Here is a 26409-nt window from a genome sequence, read left to right as displayed (position 1 = left end):
TTAAGCATAGTAACACATTTGAGAACTGATCCAGACAGAAACAGACTCACTCTGTAAGATATCTGGAAGTCTCTTAAATACATGGTCTGGGTCCAGATAACCACAGGCAGCCACAGATCTATCCCCATCTTATACGGCACTTTCCAGTTCACGCACGTACAAGCGAGGGCTCAGCTACAGATCTCACTGGAACAACTGCTCAGGCAAACCGTGCGAGCAGGAGCCCTGCCCGCTCAGGACCAGGCGGCAGCACTAACTGCACACCAGCCGGAGCCCTTGCTAATCGCAGAAGCACGGCACAGCTGGCGGGAGTTCCAGGAGTTAGGTCCACACAAGTCCGTCCAGCATCTCCTGTGGACATATGTTTGAAGAGGTCTGCTTAAGCTTTGAAGCGAGTTGAAGGACAGTGACACAATGATGAGAACTTCTGAAGAAAGGAGATGTGAAATAAGCAAGAAGGATATATATACACTACATGCATATGACCTGAAAATACAGACCTGCTGCTACTTTAACTAAGGTCATAGCATTTCTTTGAATGCAAAAAATGTCAACGTTAAAACTAATCAAATACTTAGCTTAATAATTAAACTTTATTTGTTCTGAAAGAGAAAATATGGATTAATGAAACAGTTGCTTGCATATATTTAATGAACTTTAAATTTTACACTCAAATTCCTAAAAAATATCAAGGAAAAATTAGATTTTACAGGAAAAAAATATATAAGGCGGCTTTAACTTTTGAATGTAATTTGGAAACAAGGGAAAAAAAAAAACAAAAGTGGGGAGAATTTGCTCTATTTCCCACCCAACCCCCCATCCTCCCCAAATGACACGTTCTCATTTTATCACGTACGGGATCTCAAAGGCATTTGGACATTACACTGTGCTTACCATGTTCACATCAACTACCTTCCTCTGTGTCAAAAGCGGAAAAACTGCAACACATACAATTGAGTAAAACGCCAAATAATGAAAAGTAAAACATTATTCCTCCTTTATACTATTATCTTTATACTATTTATGTGAGGTACTTGAACTACAACATTTGAGACGTTTTCATACAAAGTCCAGTTTTCCATTTCATAACTCTAAATATTTTCAGTGAAATCAAACCACCTTCACATCAATCCCTTCACAAATGAAAACTTCCACATATGGGGGGTGGGGTATGTGTGTATGGAAAATATTACCACACAAGTTGATCACATTACAGATGTTGAAATGCATAGATTTTGGTAATTTAAAAGTCTCTTTCAAATTCAGGATAAATAGCATATCAAAATCATAGAGACAGAGCTAGAAGTCATTTGATAGCTGTTTCCTCCCATTACATACTGTTTGTAGCCAGCGTTTGGCTAACGTATCCTTTGAGACCTCCCCAGACTTCCCCTCAACCTGCCACAGCGTACCAGTGCCCTTACGGTGTTTCTACTCGTGACTCACCTAACCTTCCCTTGATAAAAATTAAACCCACTGCTGCTTCTTGCAGCCATCTTGGACACAGAAAAAAAAAAAAGTGGTGGTGTTCCTTTGCAGAAACCTTCTTCTTAAAGGAAACTTCATCGAATGTCCCTTCACCCTGTCTACTCTCAAGAACTCCAAAACACACAAGAGAAATGAAGAAAATCCCAATTGAAAACTATTGTCACCCTTATTATTAAACTTCAGCTGTTATCCTGTTATATACTAAAAAAAAATAGGGAAAAAAGGTTACTTTCAGCAGCAGTGCTGAATACCTGATAAATTCAGCAAGAAAAGTAGTATTTTAAGAGGCTGAATAATATGCTTAAGTATCCACGACCAAACCAAATACACAGACGCTATCATCAAACAAGCAGTTCTCCTAGCTCCGCCAACCAGCAAAGCCTCAAAGAGTTACAACCTAGGCATTTTGTATATAGTGATGGTTTTATTTCATCTCTGCAAAACTCTATCATAGAATCATTTAGGTTGGAAAAGACCTTTAAGATCATCGAATCCAACCATTAACCTAACACGGCCAAGTCCACCACTAAACCATGTCCCTAAGCACCACATCTACATGTTTTTTAAATACCTGCAGGGATGGTGACTCAACCACTTCCCTGGACAGCCTGTTCCAAGGCTTGACAACCCTTTCAGTAAAGAAATTTTTCCCAATATCCAATCTAAACCTCCCCTGGCGCAACCTGAGGTCATTTCCTCTTGCCCTATCACTTGGGAGAAGAGACCGACCCCCACCTCACTACAACCTCCTTTCAGGTAGTTGTAGAGCGCGATGAGGTCTCCCCTCAGCCTCCTCTTCTCCAGGCTAAACAACTCCAGTTCCCTCAGCCGCTCCTCATAAGACTTGTGCTCCAGGCCCTTCACCAGCTTCGCTGCCCTTCTTGGAACACATCAAAATTTTAATAAGAATAAAGACAGAGACTTCCTATATGCAAGTTATTAAGATGGATCAGATTTTATTAATTTATTAGCAAGAATGAGCAGAATTAGAGGATGGACCTAAGTGTTCCTTCTTTCATGTTAAACTGCCACTTAAATGCGTGAAGGGAAAGCAAAGGAAAATCATAAGGAGCATGTCTGCATCGTACAGAGGGCAGCGCTGGGAACCCGAAGCTGTTTCACAGTGCAATGCAGAGCTGTGCACATGGCGCTGCAGCCCTGCTTACTCGTGACACTGGCTCCTAAGGGACACAGCTGCAACATGCCAACACACACACACCCTTATCGATGCCCACCCTGATCCCTCCACCCGAGATGGCAGCGCAGCGCTCCATGTGAACTCCTCTGTCTGCTCAGCAAGCATGAGTTATTAACATTGCTCTCCATGGCATGGTAAATCATCTACTGCTCTACTTTCAGATTGCACCTCTTGTTTAACAGGTGCTCCAAGGTTGAAAGTTGAACTAGCATCTCTCCCATACCGATTTCTGATTTGAGTACTGTCTTGGTTTTTGCAATCCCTCTTTGTATTGTGTCAGATTAAAATCTAAATCGATGACAAGGAACACTGACACTATAAACAGACAACTCTTTAAATAAAGTCGTGATCAAAGCATCAAGTAGCCTAATAAAACCCAGGTGGCTCTGCTTGTCATATGCCATACTCATTATTTCAAGTGGCCCGTTTAATAGATTTCCAGGTGACAACAAAAGAAGGTTTGTTGCCAGTTCTTTCATTTCTGGCTCTGCTCTTGTATCTGGTGCCTTTGATAAGAAGGTCTAATTTAAAAAAAAAAAAGTTAAAAAATACTTATTTAAGAGTCAGGCTTTTTGCCACAGTTGGCAAAACCACAGAAACCAATGTGGCTTTGTATTATTCACTATCTACATAAAGCTTAACTGTTTACCAAAAGGAGATATCAAATGACTCATGTTTGCCATAGTTTTCTGTGGGCCAATGTGTTTGTCCTGGAAAGTCCAAAAAATGTAATGGCAAGTTAGGAGCCTTAACCTGCAAGTTTCAATTAAAAACACAGTCAATATTTTTAACTACTTTTGAAAGTCTTTACCTTTAAAAGGAGTATAAGCTTTGACAGCAAGTAGACAAAAAAAAGGATGCATTGACATTTATTCTTCATTTTAACTTCGCGCTTTATGCATCCAAATACATCAATTAATTTTTCACTTGAAACATAGTAAGAAAAGTGTCTTGGCAGATTCAGTCAAACATCACAGAATGGAGTACTGTGAATAACAGCAACCCGTTTTCAAATGTTATTTTAAAAAGTAAAACCAAGAACTCAAATTTCTACATTTGAGGATGGAGGGACTTTTTGTTTTTAATTCTACACCATTGCATCAAAGTAGAATTTTACAATGAACTCTGTCATCCCTCACCCTGCCATTCATTAGTTCAAGTGGTATCTTGCTTTCCCCCCTGCTCCAAGCACATTTTAATTTCTGACCCACTACTTCAATTCCTTTTCAAACAAAAGAGTGGATAAAGTTTTTGCATGGAAATCAGGTTTAGAAGTCTAAAATTTTTAAAATGCTATGGCATTTAGCCTTCCAAAATTCCATTTGCCTTTCAGTTATAACTGAAATTTCAGTTTCCAAATTAGCCAGGTAGAGATGCCAATATTCCACTGAAAGCCATTAAGACCTGGACACCTAAACTCCTGTGCCGTTCCTAAAATGTTTGACTAAGTATGTGTTTGTACAATGTTTAGGACACCCAGAGCCAGCTGACGCCTCTGGGCATGAGCACAGTAAAGCATAAATCATGTTGCGCTTCCTAATTTGAGAGCTACACAGCTTTCAGGATGGGAGCACTAACCTTCTTCCAATTTACATCTAAACACTTCTTACTCCCACTGCTCACTCCATCTCTTCGGCATTCCTCTTATCTTCAGCACTTAGTGCCTATTGGAAACCATTGCTATATGCCTCCAATTCTGGTTTCTGCAAGTTGATCAATCCCAAACCGATCCTCAATTGTCTTTTCATCTAGTCTTCCACCAGTAACACACCACTCAATGATTTTTGACACTGCACTATTCTAACAAGCACATGAACAAAAGACAAAAAAACCAAAAAAACCCCAAACTTCCAAGGAGACATTGCATTCCTATTTTTTTGTTGTTTTGAAATTATTCTTCCTATTCCTGAGGAGAATTGCCATGTTTGGTCTAGTTCGGAATACTTGGTGCTGCGACCTTGTCTTTCTTGTACATGATGAGAGCGACATAACTAGACAGCAACACATCGAGTCTAGAAAATCACCCTCAGTAGAATTAAAATAATAAAACCAAAATCCTGCCCTTGTAGCTTTAGTTACTCTTTGTAGGACTCAGGAATACGTTTTTCAACTAGAAGAACTACTTGGCTCAGGGGACGAAGACCTTCAGAATTTCCTGAGTAACAAAGACCTCCATTTTTAAGGGTGCTTGTTGTTCCACTGCGTGAGAAAGGCTTTCGAGCCTCAGTGTGTACCAGGAGTGGCACCCAGTGTCCAAACTGCATCTTTACAACAGCATCTTCAATTCCCTTCTCAAACAGTCTTCCCTCATTCTTTTCTTCCAGGCTGCAGCCACAGAAAATCAGCAGCTCTATGCTTAAACCGTACATTTATAAAATATACTTTAAGTAACACAGTTTACATAAAGCTTTTGCCAAACTGTTTTATCAACAGTGCATAGATGAATCAAATTTTCAACTATTTAATGTGGAGAACAACTATGAAGTCCGATAAAATTCTTCAATTAAGCCATAGAGCTACAGATTTAAACTCTGAATGAAATCAACATTTGCGTAGACTATGGTCTTTCAACTGTACTCAACAACTGACTTAACAGCCACAAGCTGACTTATTCCTGATCATTGGTATTGCTTTAATAGCCCAAACCAATTTTCCTAAATACGCTTTGTTAGAGCGGAACTAAAAATCACTTAAAGAATTAGAAAAAAAACTATTTTCATGTTTTGCAGCTACGCGGGGTTATAAAGATCATCAATTGTGCTTGGCTAAGATAACTGAGTAAAAATGACAGTAACAAATGTAGCAAATGAAGTTCTTTTGTTTCCTCCCAAAATTGATCAGAGGGATAAGACTTTGGTTTAAACAAGATTCAACACCTGGAGTAAGCTATAAAGAAAGCTTCCCCCAACTTGCTGCAAAAGCTGCAATTTCTGCCTTTTTTTTTCTTTCACTATCACAGAAAGTTCAGAGTTGCACAAACTGGATTAAAAAAAAAACCTTAATGATTAGAACAATTATCCGAAAGCATTAAACAGCTATTACTCTATTGGTAGATAAGAACACAGTATGGAGCAATACAAACTGCAAAAAAAAACAAACAACAAAAAAAACACAGACAAAAAAAAAACCCACCCCACACCCAAAAAACTGAACATGCTGGGGGGCCAGAGGGGAATCTATTTCCATCAACACGTGGAAGTCAAATTGCAAATACCCCTTTCAGTAATTTTGCCAGACTTCAGCTGGTCCCTTTTCCTGTTTCACCAATACCAAAACCTAAAACCCACCATAACCTCTCTCCCCCCTCAAACAGTGAAGCCTAGCGTTGCCCAGCTTACTATCTGCCTCACACGTGCCAGTTCGAGGAACATTACATGCACCTCTTCAGCAGTCAAACCAGCTAAGTGAAATTCTGAGTCCATGAGAACATAAAAGATTAGATCTCAGTTATACTGCAAATATCTCTGAACCAGCTTTTCTTTCTAAACCAAAGGCACAAAACTGGCACTATATAACAGTTTACCGAGAGCTCTAAAATCCTGACGTTCAGTGTCTGTAATGCCTCCTTAACTTACCCCTCTAATTTCTCTGCTGCATAAATGCATGCTATAAAAGCTCCAAGATATACCGTACAGATTAGGTTTTTATATATATAAAAATATATATACACACATGTATAAATATAAATACATATTTTTAATATCTATATTCACGCACACATATTGAATAGCATGTTCAAATCTTGTTGAATTATTTCCCCGTTAAGATTTATTTTGTTTCAACGATACTTCCACTTGCAAAAACATGCACACATTGCACAGCATATATATCTCTGTTAGGTGCCTAATATGGCCAGGGAAACCATTTTGATTATTCTGTGCCCGCTTATGCATTGTCCTACAAAACAATAAGATAGAACAGCAAGAAACTAGCAATTAGGAGAGTCTGAATGCACATCGGGAATCACTAAAATCCACACTAGCCAAGTCAGGAACAATATGACTGATGAATAGGCCATATTATATTAGAATTGTTAGCAAGTGTTAAAAAATTATCCTTAGCAGATGTCCCTTATGACCTAAATATATCGCACAAAGAACATGCCTGTCTTGTTTTCTGAAAAAGTTTTAAGAAATCTTTCCATTTCTATTATTGACTAAAACTCCACAATGCTGCATGTTGGCTATAAATACATGCACCCAGGATTTATCACACTAAACCTACAAAAACGAATGAGCATTTTACTGAAGAGTAAACAATCTATTTTAATGTGTATTTTTCTACTGCATGAATTTATGCTGAACTGAAGCATGTAATCCAATAAAAGAAATCAAACTATATTCAGCAACAGTGAAACAAAAGACAAGCTGCATACTACAGCAACTTCTCGATCAACACACCACAAACTAAAATATAGTAAATGTCTTGAAGTTAGACGGGTGAGAACAACCTTATCTGCAATAAATAAATTTTGGAGATACAGTCGATAAGAAATTATATAAATTTAAGCTACTATACACTATTACATGTGCAGCTATGCACACCCAGCTCATTTTCAGTAGATCTTTAAAGAAGTTTTTATTTCCTTAAATTTTGCTATTATTAAGATTCTGTACACTGGCTCAGCACACTACAGCAAAATGCAAGATTTCTCCATATATTTTTGACTGCATCACTGGGTTTAACAACATATATGAATTATAAATGAATAATGCTAAAATATAGATCTAAACTTAGACTCTACTAAGGATTTTTCTTTTCTATCAAATACTAGTATTTCTCTAGAAAATCTTTTAAGTGAATCAATTTCTTATCCTTTCAAGAAGATCACTGCTGCAGTAGGTTTCCTGTTAGCAAAATGGATTTCAAGTCTGTTCCTCAAGTATTCAATTCAATAGTCAATACTGAACCTTGGGCCAGTAACGCATCTCTGTCTTTCTCTAAATAAAATAAATATAAACACTATAAACAAAAAAAGTGCGACTTGGGTTTAATGTGTTCTACACCTTGGGTATGTATAATTTTCTTCTAGAAGAGAATAATGCGACATAATTTTTCCAGACTATGCAGTTGAGAAATCCATAAAACATTATGGAGTGAGAAAAAAGAACAAAAAAGATTTTTCTTAATTTACTACTACTTCTTATTTCAATCAGTTTCTATTATTTCTTACCCAGATGTATTGATTTGAATTGTTGTTCAATAGAACTATAGGCATTTCCTTCATTTTGGCTCTCAATAAAATACTGGCACGTGGGATTTGTTCATTTTGCCATGCTTTTCTTCAGCTCCCTCAAGTTTATTGCAGCATTCTTCAGGGATAGGAAATGGCTAAATACTTACATTAGCAAAAAAGGAAAGGAGGGGTAATGGAAAGAGGTAATAAGAAGGTGTTAAAAGAACACTCTCTTCCTCTTGGTCCAGTCATACTGGGAGAAGTGTTACCAAAAGAACAAACGAGCGTAGAGTCAAAGTATCTGGCCAAAGCTACAGGGGAACACAGGGACCACAAGCAATCAGTCTCTTAAGAAAGGACAAGCTACAGACCAAAACAAAACACGCAAAAAGCACAGAGAGAATGATCCACGCAGTCCCATGGAAATGTCCACTCCTGTAGCATGTTGTCTAAGAGAGAAGAGTCATAATCAAGGATGAAGAAGTAGAAAGTTTTTACCAGAACTGACAACACCGTATTTACATGGTCTGGGTTTCCTTCTGGATAAAGCTTTACTTCCTCCAGACACGGAGGTAGCCTAAAGCTACTACTTTTCTACTTTTAGGCACCCAAGAAGTACCTACCTCAGCTGGGTAAGATGAATACAGGATCTACCAGGGTGTCTATTATATGTTCTAGCAATTGCTTGAAAAAAACTCTGTTTCCTTAAAATACAAATGGTTCTATCCAGACTTTTTTCCCGAATTGCAGTACAGCAAAATTCAAATGCTCAGTAAATGATAGAGTACATCGGGGAGGAAAAAAAGCCAACAAGTTTCACCTTTGCCATATGTTGACAGCAATATTGTTTCATAAACTAATCTGTAGCAGAACAGCTATAAGAATTACTTGAGAGTCTCTGCTTTTGATAGGAACTAGCACATTAGATATTGCTTACCATAATATTTCCACAAGTTAATGATAAAATATAAACACAAGGTCATTTGCATCTGTGTGATTTAAAGTGTGGAGGAATATAAAGTATTTTCATATTTCAGAGTTCTTGCATATTGCCAAAACTGAACAAATAATACATTAAATGAATTTGTAAAAAAAACAAACAATCTTTAGATTCTTTGTAACTCATCAAAAATTATTTTTAAAAACTTTTGAGTACTCAGGTAAATAACCTGTACATTTCCTCTCCCCTAAGAAACAGTAAGCATAAGGCTTAATGTTTTCAAATCACTATCACAAACTATAAGATAGGCATAAAATTCAGAAATTGATAGCTGAAATCAAAGAACAGATATTAAACACCTGAATATACTTTTATTATTCAATTAGTTATCCTCTTCTCTGCACTTTTAATGTCTTTAGTCAGAGTTGAGTTGATTATATTAGCAAGAAAAATCAAATTCAGAATAGCTAATTTGTGATATTTTACCTAAATTGCAGAAAATAAAAAAAGAAATTGGACTTTCATATTGCTGATTACATAAAAATTAATGACTTTCTGCAAGTGTTACAAAACCATATGAAATATCCATATAGCAAACTAAATTATCATATATCATGATTATAAGTAAAGAATACACTTAAGATAGAACACAAACTACGGAGTAAAAATCTCCTGGCTTCAAGTTCAAAACTTGCATATAGTGAAATGGTTGAATGCAAAACTGAGCTGGATACAGTCTTCCAGCTCGTTCTAATGCTGCTGAAAGAGAGTTACATACAGCAAACTACCTATCACTTAAAATAGATGCTTCTCTAACTTCCTTTTTAAGATTACTAAATGATTATTCTTAAGCATAATTTTCAGTAAAGTTCACCATGAAACTTTATTAGCTATGTTAATAGCCGTTGCAATCGTGGATTATTTAAAAAAAAATCAAACAAACTATGACTGAATTTTTCAGAATTCAGGAAACCACAAGGTTTTTATGTTTAAAATTACTCAAGGAAAAATGCCATGGAATATGTTTTCTTAAAGAAAGAGATAAAAGATAGTACAGCATTTCTGTGTTTAAAAGCAAATTACACTAACTTCTTTTGCAGCAAAATCTTAATGGAACTGGATTTAAATAAAACTTTAATATGCCTGGTGCTTTAAAGAGCAAAATGATTTCTCTTTTTTGATTCAAAATTAGACGTTGAACAAAAGGATTTACCTACCACTTTAAAGCATTGCCTCTACAGTAAAAATCAACTTGAAAATCCAGAAATGCAATAAACAAAGCATTTCAGGCATTTCATGCCATACTATCAGAAAAGGAATACTTTATATGCAGTTTTTAAGTCTAGCAGTGTAAACCTACTTAAATAAGCTGTCTAAGAAGATCCATCACAAGTGCTATTTCCTTTCTTAATTACACATGGTAGAACTGGGAAGTGAAGAAGAGAACCTGCAAAACAGGAAAGCTCCTGTTCTGCTTTTAGGATACATGTACACACACAAACGTCTCTGAATCAAATTCTACCAATCTGTATAGTTCCTTGGAACATGCAGCATATTTAGGCTGATTTAAGAAATGAAAAAACATTGAGTCAGTAGAGCTGTATTCAATTCAATGCACTTTGTAACATATTTTCGGAATACATTTGTATCAAAAATCATATGAACCTTATCAGAGGAAAATAATTTTTATCCCTCTCCTGTCTGCAAGCCCCAGGTCTCCTGGCTGAGGAACAGCCCAGCCGGGAGGCTCGTGCGCTGGGTGCGAGTGCCCTCTAACGGGGGCTCCACCAGGACCGCCGGCTGCCACCCTGCTCTCAGCCCACAGCCCGATTTAAAGGAGCTTTAAAACCGAGATGAGGATACATGCACGTACTCTTCACGTTCCTCTGCTGTATTTAAGATAATTAAAAGGACGACTTCTTAGGACTTTATATTACAAAAATGTACCTTGGGGTACGTTGCTCTATCTGATATAGACAAGTCCACTCAGCCGCACATACAGGGCACTTTAGACTGTACCGTGAAAAGTAGCCTTTTATCCGAATTTCTTCTTCTTTGTCCAATAAAGACAAAAACCTCCAGTAGACATAAGTCTGCGCTTATGAAAACTTATGCAAAACATTTAACATGCTGCATGCCTACTACTCCACTGAACGATTACAATTATGTCAACAGCGTCAATATTAGCTTCGTTTTAGGAAACAAATCAAGAACTCGCACCAGTGACAGGTAAAGTACAAAATAACTCGGGTGTGATTAGCAACTTTATTAAAGAACCTTGGTTATGTGAGACACCTTATTACGTGACAATTAAGCACACCTAATAATCAACCTCTCTGTCACTCAGTATATTCCAATATCAGTTCTGGCAACCCAGAAAAGAACCCAAAACATGGAAGACTAGACAAGACTGTTTTGCGTGTTTATCAAGTGACCAGCCGCCCTCTATCATAATCATCTGAATTCCTTATATAAATTAATCCTTACCAAGCCTACAGACTATTTCATGAATTCTTTACACCCAAATAATAAAGAAAAAAAAACAACTTACAATTCAATATTCTTTTTACATAGAGCACAAAGTGAAACTCATAAATGCACGCACAAACCTGATGGGCTTTTGCCAGCACTTAGTAATTGAGAAGTCAAGATTTACACAGTATAGCTTTCTTCCTAAACTACTACAGGAACTTATGAAAAACACAGTTGAGGAATTCAGATAAATGGACCGCAACTGGAGCCAGAACCAAGGCTGTGATTTAGAAGCTTTTGGGTCATCTGTTCTTGTCCTTAGTGAAATAAAGCTTACATTTCATATAACTGGATTTCTGCATTTCATAAACATTCCATTTTCTTACAATAAAAGACAATACACATGACCTTCTCTATTTTTGCCAACCGTTACACCTAAAGAGAATAAACCTAAACAAAAAAAAAACAGAAAAAAATTTGTCAGCTAAAATTGCATCTGCCTATTCAAAACACAGTTACAGCATGCTCAAGTTCTGCCCCACAACAATACAAGAGAAATAAAAAAGATATGCCTACAATGATAAACCTTTGAGTTATAATACTAGCAGATTTAAAATGGGAATAACTGGAAGTCGCTTTCACAAGAAAAACTGACAAAATTTAGCCTTGGCAGACGCCTCTACAGAAAGGAGATGAATCAACACAGCTAGGGGCTGTGATTTAATGACATCAGGACTTCTATAGCAATACTAGCAAAAGAAATCAACCTTTACATAGTTCATTTGGCCCCTGTAAGTATACAGGTACTGCCTGGGAGATTCTGGTTTGACCATACAGAGGTTTCAAGCGCCTTAGGGGTTCATACTACCTCTCCAGTTGTACTCAAAAGGCTGTTTGTGAAGCTACTCTATTAACTTAATAAAAGAAAAAAAATACAACTCTAGAAGACAGTAGCCTTTTTTATTAAGATGCTTTCTAAAAAGCCGAAACAGTCCACCCAACACCACCACACCTATGCACTGAGACACACTATGCTGGAAAGCGTATGAATTCATGTGACTTTGACCTTGAAGCCCCTATAACGTCAAACCGGTGTAGAAGACCACAGGCTTCACTACAAGAAATGCAACCTCAGGAACGAGTCCTTCAAAAAAACAAGAAGGGCCTTAACACAGCCAACATTCACTTCATTCTCACTGCAGCAGGCAACAGTTCAAAAGCACACATTCAGTTCATTGCTTTATCTTAAATTAACTTTTCTAAGCATGTTCCTTTTAGGTACCTGAAGCCTCTGCTTCTGCAAGGATCACATATCGCAATATGCCATGTACTGGCAACACTGGAGGTAAGGCTCAGCAGTACGAACTGCTGCTACCCCGGGCCAATTAAAACCCTGCAAAAGTACTACATAGGAGCTAGGACATGTTTCTCCATATGCAACTGCATTCATTTGAGGCTAAATAAAAGCCACAAAAAAAGAAAATGTGAGTGTGTTTGTGGAAATGTTGCACTATGTTATTTCTAATTGTTCCTGACTGATGATACAACTAAATAACAACCTTCAGCACAGAAAAATACAGGTATTAGAATCTTTAATCATCTAGATACTTCTAACCTGAAAATTGAAAAACAAAATTAACCTTCTCAGGTAAGAAAGTAAAAATCATGTCAGGGGGCCGGGGGGAAGGAGAAGGCGGTATCACCTTTTCATCTGAAGCCTTTCAGAGAGAATCTAATGAAAACTCTGCATAGTTATAAAGAAGAAAAGGTTACAACCTTCTAGAACTTATTTTGATGTATAATTATATAACTGCCTCAAAGTTTCTGTTGGCATAATTACCACAGCACTTAATTTATTATCTCAGATTTGAAAGTAATGTACTAAAATATATCAGGTTGAAATAAAATCTGTTTCAAAATGCCTTATCAAAATAAGGTCTCACAAGATCTATAATGAATTACAAGATGTATACTATATTTTTAACTGTTGCTTTCCATGAAAGGAATTTAAATTTCCTTTAAACAGGGAGAACACCTACTCAATGAATAGCACTGAAGATAAAAACAATGAAGTGCAAAGGATTGAACTTAACGTGTCGCTTTAGAGGCACAATTACAGTCAAGAATAATACATTTATTTCTTAGGAAGAAAATACACCTCATGCATTACACCTTTTTTGTAAACCTTAACTGAAAGAAAGCAAAACTATGTCAGACAAAAGCTTGGAAGTGCCCTAAAGTGAAAGTAATTCTCAGAAAACAACCCTCACAAAGACAAGCTGGGATACTGCATCATTTCACAGAAGTGCCTAAGCCAAAAATCCTTACAGCAGAAATCCAACTTTCCCTAAACAAGAGTTGAACCTACCGGGTGGAGGATGGGGCGGGGCGGGGGGGCACAGGAATAGGGCTTGTACGTGTAGATAACTGAAAGTATCTCCTTTAATTTTAAGATTTGTGTTGTGAGAAATAAATTCAATACCTATGAGGATTTAAGTGCACTAGTAATAAGGAAACACAGTTATCTGAAAAGTAAATGCCTGCCCAAAGAGTCCAGAGTACAGCCCCAAAATATCAAACATTCGTGCTGAAGCATCTTTTGCTGAAGACTCAACAACATAGCCCTGTTCTGCAATTTTCCTCCATTAGCTCACACATCATCAACTAAACTTCACCTACAGATTTCTAACACAGAGCTGGGTTGAACCCTCCCGCCCCCTCCAAAAATCTTGTGCTGCAGCAGGCCAACCTAGGTGTTTAAGACTTCCCTGACAGGAAAATCTTACAAAAAAATTACACTTTGTAAAAATAATCGTAGGAAGATGACACTGCAGGAGAAACTTTCCAAGATGAAAAACACCTGTGGATTCTTAAATGGCAGACAATCCTCCCAGATTTATAGTAAGAATTACTTGAAGCTAAAAAAACCTCTCATTTTTTCTGTAGTTTCTAGAAATAGTCCAATTCAAACTGCACTAAAAAATGTTCTTGCACTGAAAGAACAAGTTTGGGTTTTTTTTTAAATCAAAAATTTCATTTTGGAAGGAATTCTGTTGCAGCAAATAGTCAAAACAGTATTAGCTCAGGCATTAGCAGCAACAGACAAAATGGCACCATAACAAAAGCATATCTAAGCATATCTGAAGAAATGGTTGTTGCTAACAAGTTACAAATACATCTTTATCAAATTGATTCTTAAATGTCATGCATACCTATTTCAAGTTCAAATTAAGGATATTTTCTTAGCACCCTCAAAAATGTGTTTTTTATTAGATTTGTTCGGTTTAAAAAAGGAAAACATTAGCTTAAATGTCTCTTGCCAATTATCCAATAGTTTATTTACTCAAATATCACCCTCCTGTACGTAAGCTCAACAACGATTACCTCGAGACGACAAGGAAAATGAGTCTTTTTCAAGTGACCTGTTCCTAGAGCTCCTGCAAAATTATATAGAAGAAATTATTTTTTGTGTGTATTCATTCAATTCCCAGCACAGCAGACTAGGAGTTTGCCAACAGATAACCGCACCATGGTTGCTCCCCGTTTCCTCCCCTCAGAAGAAGGGCAGCTGGGGTAGTGTGGCCCTTCAGCCGGTGCAACAGTCCCTGCATTAACACAAGACCAAAGTCTGCTAAGAAATGCTTTCTCCAGACCCAGAAACTTGGAATCTCAATAGGATTGTTCCCATTCCAGAAGCTTAGACAAGGGGAAAAAAAAAAAAAAATTTAAAAAAACCCCCATATATACTAAGCAAGAAGAAAAGACAATACAACATTATTCTGACCAAAGAGAACAACGTTAAATATCATTCTGGGTGATGGAGGCACTGAAGTGCCAAGACCCTTATTCTTTCCTTCCCTATTTCTGGGCCTGAATTTGTACAAATATAAAAAGCCAGTTGTGATACTGATGTAACATACAAGTCTTAGGGGGAGGGAGGTGCCTTGTTTGGTTTGGTTTTTAGCATCCTGAATTTTAAGGTTCTGGCATATAACAATAGATTTCTCTGCTGGAGTATCTGTATCTAGAAGAAAAAAGAATCTCTTGAAAATCTGGCAGGATGCTTGCATATGGAACACAGCTCCAGGGAAAACAAACAAGAAGTATTTATGAAACATTATTGTTTTTCACATTGGCAAGATAGAAGACAACTCTATATAGAGCCTAAAAAGGTACCTAATGCTCAGCTGGCAACCTCAAGACCCATTTTGTTTGGGTTTTCATCTTTCCTAGCCTCTACCACATAGGTCAAAGGGCTGAACAGGCCCTGAGTAAAGGGAATGCAGAATGAACATGAGCACTGTGCATTTCCTGAATGGTTCGGTTTATTTACCTGTATTTCACTGAGAAGAATACAGAGAGAACCACTCTGTGACCCATACAGTAAAGGCTAGGGAAGATGAAAACCAATACAAAATGGCTCTTGAGGTTGGTATATAGGGTTCAATTACCTAGAAGGAGGTTGTAGCAAGGTGGGGGTCGGTCTTTTCTCCCAAGTAACAAGCGATAGGACAAGAAGAAATGGCCTCAAGTTGCACCAAGGGAGGTTTAGATTGGATATTAGGAAAAATTTCTTCACCGAAAGTGTTGTCAAGCCTTGGAACAGGCTGCCCAGGGAAGTGGTTGAGTCACGAACCCTGGAGGTATTGAAAAGACGTGTAGATGTGGTTCTTAAGGACATGGTTCAGTGGTGGACTTGGCAGTGTTAGGTTAACGGTTGGACTTGATCTTAAAGGTCTTTTCCAACCTAAATGATTCTATGATTCAGCACCGCCAAGCTCCCCTGACCTGGCTGCAAATTCCCTATCACTGCTAGAGGCATGCATCAGCATCACTGTGACAGGTTCACTTTCCACTCTGGCGAGAGTTTGCTCTTCTTTCTGTGCCTGCAGCAAGGGAACAGAAGGTTGACAAGCTAAGATATCCACGTGAGGGAAGCTCTACAAGCATTGCCTTTTGCAACTTAATGCCAGGATTATTGCCTACTTGCTGACAAGGGAAAAAGAAAGACTGGTAACAAGTCACTTTCTTGGAATAAAATTTCTCCCAAGCAGAAACAGTTGAACCTTGCATAAAAGATCACAGGCTTACAGCTTCAGCATGGTAGCCATCATATGGTGAGAGGAATCCATCTCGGAAACCAAGAAATTTATTTCACTCCTTGCTTGCCTATCAGCTACATGGAAACAATTCAGCCATTTTCTACAGGAAAAACTTAAGCATGGGTGCAAATTAAAAATTAGATTATTCCAATCCTTTGAAGAGCTCCAGAAGAGAAGGAATCTTTAAAACATCTTTTAGGCTTTAATAAAATACAGTTCTGACTCAAGCAGAGGACAATTAAGATTCCCTGGTGTTTTGCTTTTTTTTTTTAATATAGCAAATTGTATAATCCCACAATAGAAGCAATAAACAGCTAAGAAACCTTACCAAGTTACAAAGATTTCTTAAAATTATCTCTGTTTTAAAGGCAGAGTCTAAGATTCTTTTACAATAAGATAAAACATTAATTTAATAACTAACCTCGTTATAAGCAAAAAAAAGCAGTTTATACTTTAAGTAACGTCGCTCATACTGAATTGTCAAAATTAGATAGAATCAAGCTTCCAAGCGCAACTACTTTGACTATATTGCCTCTTTAGTTACTCTTGAAGTTAAACTGTCTCTTTTTAAGTCCTAACAAAGAAAGCGTTTCTACTAGTATCATTAAACACACACACATATATATATTACCAAGATTAGAATTCTAAGCCTTTTGACTTTACTTTATAAATTTTATACCATTCTGTGTCAAGCCAATTATACTGACTTACAGTGGAAATAACAAAACATTACTAGGATCAGCAAGGAAACACCAAGACAGACAGATAGTAGCACTGATGCTACTTCTAGCTCACTTGGAGAAGTAAAAATATCACCCAGATTTCAAGTTAACCAGTGCCTCTTAAACTTACAAAGCTCTGCTCTCCAGGCTTTCAATGAGTACTTAACATATACAAACAAATCTACAGAGAGGCAATCTATACGCCTGACAACATACATATGTACATGTACATATACATACACATAATACACACACAGCCATTTTCATAAAAAGCTTTAAAGTCTGTATCAATTACAGATTGGAAACTTATGTAACTTCCTGTGTGGACAGCCTTACTCTAAAATAAGTGTGTCCATATAATACAGTATTTATCCCTAAAACTTTCCTTACATAGACAAGATTTCAGTTGGATATGCAGAATGGCACTGATTGATATCTCAAGTCAAATAAAAACACTCTCTGATCACATACAAGCTTCTGGTCACTGTGGGGTCGGGGGGAAATCCTTTTTTGCACATATGGATTTTTTTTTTTTTAAATGGAGTTTTTTAGTTTTGCAGAACTGTAACCATTACCTTCATCGAAGTCTGCATCATCTTCTGTATGCTGAGGGAAAGGGAAGCAGTTTGTGATCTCAAGTCTGTCATCCACCACAAGACCCAGCAGCACTCCCTGGACCACTTCATTCCCCTGTCCTTCTTCTTGGTAATGTTTAATGATCTTTAACACAACCTAGAACACAAAGACGTGAAAATCGTATTATGCAATGGTTTTTTTTGTCCTCAAACTATATATTTGGAATTTTTAAATTGTTGAAGTGTGGCATAAATTAGAGCTGCAAACCAAGCGAGCTACTAGCTTAAACACCAGCAATTCTAATACAGGTTGAAGAACTGGAGGCCATCCTAATATTACAGGAGAATAAAAAAAGACCATTAAATGAACGGTCAAAACGCAGTTCTAAACCAGTTTTCTGAAACACCCTTCTAAAATGAAATATTGATCTTTTTTACTTTACCTTGTTGCTGTAACTGTTAAAAGCTATCTTGTAGAGGCATAAGCTCCCTCCTGAGAGAAACACTGCACAAGAAACTATGAAAGTAACTATGCAGAAACTGGTAGGAAATTTTTAAAAGGCACAAAATGCATCAAATTTCAGTTGCATTAACCTTCAAAATTACATCTCATTGCAGTTTTACTTCAGATGATAATGTAATTTATATTTTGTAAATTATGTGTCATAGGATATTTAAGAATAATGAATGATAAAAGAAAGAAAAAAAAGAGCACAAATTACTCATCATATTTTTAATAATTCTCACTTCCTTCCCTAAATCTGAACTCCACAATGAAAAATTCTCATGAGATGATACTGTAAATTGGAACAGTACGAGCAAAAACACTCAAAAATAGTCAGTCATTTGCCAGAAACACTTTACACTTAAGTAAAATTTTATACTTAAGAACAAGAACCAGAACAAGATAAGAAACCAACCACAATCACAGACTTGAAAGAATTTATACTTTGTCCAGCACAAGTGGATTTTATTTCACTAAATCCTAATCCATCCAAGCAAAATGCACCAGAAAATGTTTGATGACTATGTTGTCGTTAAAGCACTACTACTTTAATGTCTGTTGGCAAACAGACTAGTGTAATGTATTTCAGCTCAACCACCCCAAGAACAGATTTTGTACAAATACTGGTATTTAGTGAACATTCTATGGGGGAAAAAAACCAAAAAGTTAAGCTCATATTTACACATCAGGAACATATATTAGTCCCTAGCTTTCTTCTTGGCTGTTTAGCAGAACTTTATGTCACAATTTTAAAAACACCATTAATGAATTAAAGTGGCACAACATAGGTTAAATGGAAGAAAAAGGTAACTAGAAAAGAAATTCCTTACAAACACATTGCCTTCTTAGGGTAAAATGGGAAAACAAGAGCTTCATATACAGCCTGCTTGTGAGGTAGAAAGAGAATGGAAAATGAATACCTTTTTCCAACTAAGTTGGATATAAGTATTGAACAGGACTAACACCCACTGATTCTTTGTTTATTCACAATACCACTCACTTCTGCTTTTTCTTGCATCCAGATAGACTCGCACTGAAGCTTCTCAGTCACAGGTAGGGAACACTGTATCACTCCAATACACATTCACATCTGTCCCTCAAGTCCTTTGAAGCCATACCTTTTATCCAATTTGTTAACAGAGGTCTACAGAGCAGAGAGATAGAGAGATACTTCGGCTTTATAAATCTCATTTTATGGGAAAACAGTAAGGAAATTAAGATCAGTGGGCAGTGAAGCAGAATTTAACAATGCTGAAAGCAGTTCAGCAAACACAAATTTGAGATCACCTCGATGTAGAAGATGGATGCCTTCTACCACAGAGCCAGCATATAAATAATTTTCAACTTTAATGTGAAGTTAAGGTTTATCATATATTTGCCATAAGTTCTGCCTTCTACAGTCAAGGAATCCATAACTAACTGGACAGATTACAGCACAGCGTGCTCCCTGCCTACTGCGTAACTATTCTCAACATCATTAGTGTCTTCTAAGCTTCACCTTTTCCAGTATTTTTCTCCTCATTTGCTCTTGAGTTTTCTATGCACGCTGACTGTCCCTGTTACTATGAATCCTGTTTTCCTGTTGATTCTGTTCCAGGAGCATTTGTGATACGATGCCAATTTTATCACAGCATTTCTGATGATAATTGCTCACGGAAAGCAGCTGCAAATCAAAAGAGCAAGTATCGATGATTTTTCAGGGAGATAAAAGTAGGAGTTCAAAACTCTTAAATGCTAACCAAATACCCCAATACACAATGAAGTAAAAACATGCACAGGTCTGCAGTTTTCAATCTCCAGCCTGAAGAACACAGCAGATATTATCCAGGGAGATACAGACCCCAATTTAGGCCCACCTGCAAGTTTGTTTTTTAACAGAGTTTGAGAAAGGTAGCAGAGAAGGTCATGAACTCGCTACTCTAAATTTCACACCCGTTAGCGAGCTGCAGAAGTTCAGGTTTATGACTGCACTGGAAAATACATTAGCTACCGAAATCATTTATAAAAAGACAAATGAACAAGTCTGAGAAATGCATCCAATGACACATGATTCTTGTTTTCATTTTGTTCTTTGTTCTGGAGAGTTTTATTTAGCGCATAAGACACAAGTCTTTAGTATAGCAGGCTCTTAAACTTGGATTGAAAAACCTGCCATCAAAATACTACCATATGACCAAGAGGGAACTTGTGTTTCAGTACTGAAAACAGACCTTCAAGTGTAAAGTAGAACTACTACTCTAGTGATAACAAGACCCGTTTCAAACATTAAAAACGTCACTTCCATTTGCTTGCTAGTCCAGATGCAGCAGGAAGAGCTGATCACTATACAAATGACGATGCCATGACACTTCCCAATTTGACTGCACAAACCAATACTTCATACTGAGTAAACCACACACCCCCAAAAAAATGAACGCTAGCTTGTATCTAGACATTTCCCAAAAAAGGTGTTACATTTATGAAGCATCAGAACAGAATCAGAACAGTTTTACTGGTCTGAAAATAAATGTAAGAAGTGTTAATATAAATAATGCAAGTAACACAACACACTGGGAAATACAAATCAATTTTTCCAAATGACACAGAAAAAAATATCCCAGAGAAATCTACATGAACCCCAGTATAACCCATCTTTCATCCAACGCCAATTCACTTTCCAAATGCTATTTACAATTCCCGTCCACCTATTAATCTAATAAGACATATTGCCTCGTTGTACAAACTATAGTTGTTTTTAAATACCCTTAGACCCTTCACTGCTATACCATTGATACGTGAAATTAACAGTAACCAAACCACATCTCAACTGTTATTTAAGTAATGCAGCTGGCCAACCAGGAAAGGCTATCTACTCAAGTAGAAAACGTATCAAGTAATTTGACTTACTGTTAAAAAAAAAAAAAAAAATCAGATTTCTAAATTCTGATACCTCTGAACACGCAAGTCAATAATCATATGCAGCTTGATTCAGTAAATACAATTAGTACGTAAGAAATATTTAGGTACACAAAGACTCTTTAGAAAAGGATATACAAATAACCATTAAACAAAACTCAAGAGTCCCTCAGCCTTGTAAATTTAGTGTTCGAAATACCAAAGCAATTTAATCACTTGGAGTAGCCACTTGTCAGATTTTAATGGCCATTAATCCCCAATTAACAAATAAAAAAAAAGCTTGCAGTTCGGCAGTGCTTCTAATCTTCAAAGCACTGCTCAAACATTAAGAATGAAGTCATACTACAAAAAAGAACCATTCTGAAACTATTAAAAACTTCAAAGATACATATTTCAGCTGTAGGAGTGTAATGCTAAATTTTAACTTTGGCTACATCCCTACATCACAGTTGTTAATTTCAGAAGTTTGTATCTCATTACAGAAATACCTATAACATTAACCATCAGCTGAAGTATCATAAGCCTCGGGGGGGTCCTGGGAAGATTCCGCTGTAAGAACATGAATATGCCAAGATGTACATTCCTGTACTTCTCTGAAGAGAGACAACAGCAAATCGAAGCACTGAAGATCCATTTATGAGTGTGTTCCAATGAGCTGAAAGTCACCACATTGAAACCATATTGCCAGTACCTGTGCTGTGTCTTATAGATGCGATGTCAAACAAGAAAGAGCTTCTGTTAGCCCACTGGATACATGATGTAACAAGCTGATTTACAGTCTTAAATCAAGTATTTAAACCTTTTTAAATGCTTAACATTCTTTCCCACCCAAGAAAGCTTTGTCGGCACAACCACTAGCACCAATTGCCAGCATCTGGGGAGAGGACGGGGAGAGAATATAATTAACACTGTGTTATGTGGCTGTTTTCAAACCAACCATAACCGATAGGGGCATCAAATGTGGAAGGTGCCACGACGCCACATCCTCTCAATATTTAACACTAGCGAAACTGTGATCAATATTTAGCTTGGCAAAAGAGTCTTGAAAGCTATTACCACTAATAGCATCTGATATAGTCTGAATACACCCGTATCACATATGGAGCCTTCTCCATATGACTTCTTAAAACTCAAACCATGAACTTTTACATTTAAGCATTATAGCATGAGCATTTTACTTAAACTCCTAGCATAGACAAAGTTCAAGAGAGAACTGTAGTTTTGTAAATGGATAGATCTCAACTATCATTACTAACAATGACTCGTGCAATTGAGTTTGAATTGTGCTAAACTCAAAGATGCCTAGAATCAAGACATCTACCTGACACACATGAAATGCAGGTATGGCACCTCTGGAAAAAGAGAGTTAGTTAATCTGTTTAATAATATCCAAATGAAGACATACCAAATTTTACACATCAAATTTTATACTAATTTAGTGGCCCTGCCTGCTTCCCCAGCTCACACTACACCAAAAGCAAATCTACAAGCTGCGTTGTGCTGAAACTTAACCAGTTCGCTACGCAAATATGAAATTTAATGAAATAGTTCTGAAATCCTCAGGTAAGCATGGAATGGTTTTGCTTTTAAACAAAGCCTTGGGGGGGGGGGGGGGGGAAGAGAAAACTAGAGCAAGACATAGTGAAACATGGGCAATGTTAACATTTTTTAATAGTTCCAGATGAGGTTTTTTTTGGTGATTGTGGGGTTTTTTTGTTTGGTGGGTTTTTTGTTTTGGTGGTTGGTTTTTTTGGTGGTTTTTTTTTGCTTGTTTGGGGTTTTTTTGTTTCATTGGTTGGTTGGTGGTTTTTTTTTGGGGGAGGGTGTTGGGTTTGTTGTGGGTTTTTTTGGTGGGGGGTGGTTGTTTTGGGGGGGGGTTGGTTTTTTGGGGGTGGGGTTTTTTTGGTGTTTTGTGGTTTTGATTTTTGTTTTGTTTTGTTTTTTTCTTTTACACACTACAGATAAATGCTTATCTTACACTTACTGGAAGCTGACCAAGCAAAAACTTGCCTTGAGCTGATTTGTCTCCTGGCTATAGCACCACTTGATAAGATGGTAACAAAGTCTCTCAACTTTCCTGCCAGGAGAAAAGGAACTCTGAAGTAAATTAAAGATACCACTGCAACGGTTAAGAGTAAGAAAACATATGTCTAATACACATAACGTTCTCCTCCGGATGATTAAGGAGACAGATGTTTACAGACACATACAAAAAATTCCAACTTAATCAGTGCAGTCCACAGAAACATGTTCTAGAAAGCTGTCTGACAGATACCGCGTCAAAAGCACAAACCCAGCAGGTTGATACCCTAGTCTTTTAGGTGTTGGATATGAAGCTTCATGACGCAAAACTGCCACCACATGAAGTCGTGCCATGAGGTTAACTGAAGATTAGAGGTGAACCTGAATTTTTCACGTTATACTAATCTTGAGAAATATGACAATCTCTATTGACAATCAAACTCTGAATTCACTTAAATGCATATTCTAGATCATCTGCAGAGATTTTTGAATTTTTATAGATTCTCTTATTCAACACAGTGCTAATTTTTTGACCATTCCTGACATGATCGATGTCTAAACCTTTATTCTTTTCTTCCTCATGCTTAACTTTGGAATAAAAGCTCTTAGAACTGTTAGACCAATTTTATCTCAGAAGAAGTAAAAAAATAAAAAAATATTGTTTTCCGTTAAGACCTTCAACATCTTAAAGTAATTGTTTTGACAGATATCTTCAATCCTAACTACGATTGCTGGCCAAAAAAAAAAAGTATTTTAATTCCGTGACAAGTAATCAGAAAGATACTTAATCTGAACATACTGTACAAAATCTAAGGCCAAAAGGACAAGACTGAGTAGACCTGAGAACAAAGGTAACTTTACAAAATGTTGTTTCTGAACAGCAAGTTCAGAAGTAACGAGTCTCAGCTCTCACTGTTCTGTCTAGCAAGTATAATAATCATCCTTTGGACAGAAGGCCTCAAACGCCCCACAATGTTTTACCTTTATCTTGACTGGCTAGAGCCCTAACACCAACATTTACAAAGCCTTTGAAAATACAGTTCTTGGAATAGTAAGCTTACATTTTATGTCACTCAACAGCTAATAAATACCAGATGTTAAAATCTTATTTCCGAACTTGAAAGAAATTTGGAGCTTAAAACCAATAATTATATAGGAGGCATAACAGAATGATGCATGACATTTCATACTATCTCAATCAGGTGCAAATATCAGAATCTCTTTTTGACATGAGAGTGGAAGTTTCCTGGAGCTGAGCCTGAATTCAACTATTATGAACAATGCATATTGATCTGAGGTGGTCCTCAAGCAAGGGATACTACATATATTTTCACACAGAAATTATAAATCATAGGTTCTGTTGGGTTTGTCTCCTGTAGGTCCTCAGTACCAAATAATTTTGGAAATCTGTGTTAAATTGAATAGAAAATATTCCACCTTGAACTGTAGGCCCTTTTTTTTTTTGGGGGGGGGGGGGGGGGGAGGTGGAGGGGTGGGGTGGAGGGGGCAATGTTACATGCTCCTGTACTTTTGAGTATTAGGAAGGATATGAAAAGCATCCAAAGCTTTTTGTTCCCTGGGTGACTTATTAAATCAGTTGGTACCATATCACCTGTTTAGTTTGTAAACCTCAAGATTTCAGATGATTTAAGTACAAAAAGGAACATCAGTAACCTTCAAAAATGAGTGCAGTTCCACAATATGTATGTTAGGCTGAAGAAAACTACCCAAATCATAACAAATTATTGATTTAACATCAGTATTTTCAGTCACTTCTAACTGGTTTAGGAACCCTATCGCTGTGTAAGTACAGTAACCTTGATGGTTTTCCATATTACCTTCTGCCTCATAAAGTGCTTAGAGCCATCTAACTCAACACTTTCCTGTGTTTTTTTTTTCTCCAACAGGACAAAGAAGGTGATAATATCCATACATAGCATTAAGCTAGATAGAATATACCTTGCCACTTTACCTCAGTAAGCGGCTGACTCAAAACACAACTCAAAGTCAGTGACAGGCCAAGAAGCATTTTATCACTCCTTCCTGAACATTACCTGGTTATGTGCGCTCTTTGGGGCACGGCTGGAAAAGCTGTACATTGCTTACCCTGAAGCTCAGTCTAGAAAAAGTAGATATTCAGTTCATTTTTTACTTTCTGTAACTGTTAGACGGATTATGTGTATCTCAGCGATACATTCAATGCAAACTGAATGCAAAGCTTAAACCACCGCCAGGTAACGCCCCATATAAAAAAGAATCATAGAATCATAGAATCATTAAGGTTGGAAAAGACCTCTAAGATCATCGAGTCCAAAAGTCAACCCAACACCACCATGCCCACTACACCATGTCCCTAAGTGCCATAGCTACACGTCTTTTAAATACCTCCAGGAACGGTGACTCCACCACTTCCCTGGGCAGCCTGTTCCAAGGCCTGACCACTCCTTCAGTAAAGAAATTTCTCCTAATGTCCAATCTAAATCTCCCTTGGCGCAACTTGAGGCCATTTCCTCTTGTCCTATCGCTTGTTACTTGGCAGAAGAGACCAACACCCACCTCACTACAACCTCCCTTCAGGTAGTTGTAGAGCACGATGAGGTCTCCCCTCAGCCTCCTCTTCTCCAGGTTAAACAGTCCCAGTTCCCTCAGCTGCCCCTCATAAGACTTGTGCTCCAGGCCCTTCACCAGCTTCCTTGCCCTTCTCTGGACACGCTCCAGCACCTCCATGTCCTTCTTGTAGTGAGGGGCCCAAAACTGAACACAGGATTCGAGGTGCGGCCTCACCAGTGCCCAGTACAGGGGCACGATCACCTCCCTGCTCCTGCTGGCCACACTAGTTCTGATACAGGCCAGGATGCCATTGGCCTTCTTGGCCACCTGGGCACACTGCTGGCTCATGTTCAGCCGGCTGTCAACCAGCACCCCCAGGTCCTTTTCCTCTGGGCAGCTTTCCAGCCACTCTTCCCCAAGCCTGTAGCGTTGCCTGGGGTTGTTGTGCCCCAAGTGCAAGACCCAGCACTTGGCTTACTTCCCAAGTATCCGCTCTTTCAGTTGTTTTCTTATTTCTCTTTTTAAGAGGAACTACTTCCAAAGTGCTGCAATTCAAGAGCTCCAGAATTTCCCTTCGAGCAAGAGGGAAACCCAGTCTAACAAGAACAGGGCCTTCCTCTACAGCGATACAGCCTGCCTCTACCTTCCAACAGTCCCAGTCTTCCAGCTAAGGTGGTCGTTCTCACAGTGCAAGTCCAGGCTCGCTACGGACGCTGCCAAGTGACTGACACATACATTGTATTTATGGGAAGCACACCCAGCTG

At 37.7% G+C, this 26409-nt stretch overlaps 1 protein-coding gene across 2 annotated transcripts in view; it reads right to left on the bottom strand.

The window, feature by feature from the left end:
* The window catches only part of EIF3H (eukaryotic translation initiation factor 3 subunit H), a 91308-nt gene that overhangs the window by 50426 nt on the left and 14473 nt on the right, over nt 1–26409 (bottom strand). For both annotated transcript variants that reach the window (XM_075141256.1, XM_075141257.1), the window contains exon 2: nt 17674–17830. In XM_075141256.1, the coding sequence (XP_074997357.1) occupies nt 17674–17830 (157 nt within the window). The remainder of the gene's footprint in view (nt 1–17673; nt 17831–26409) is intronic.

The sequence above is a fragment of the Calonectris borealis genome, chromosome 2, assembly GCF_964195595.1.
Source record: "Calonectris borealis chromosome 2, bCalBor7.hap1.2, whole genome shotgun sequence".
Classification (NCBI taxonomy): domain Eukaryota; kingdom Metazoa; phylum Chordata; class Aves; order Procellariiformes; family Procellariidae; genus Calonectris; species Calonectris borealis.
The sequence above is the reverse complement of the archived record's forward strand: the minus strand, read 5'-3'. Positions and strand labels throughout refer to the sequence as shown.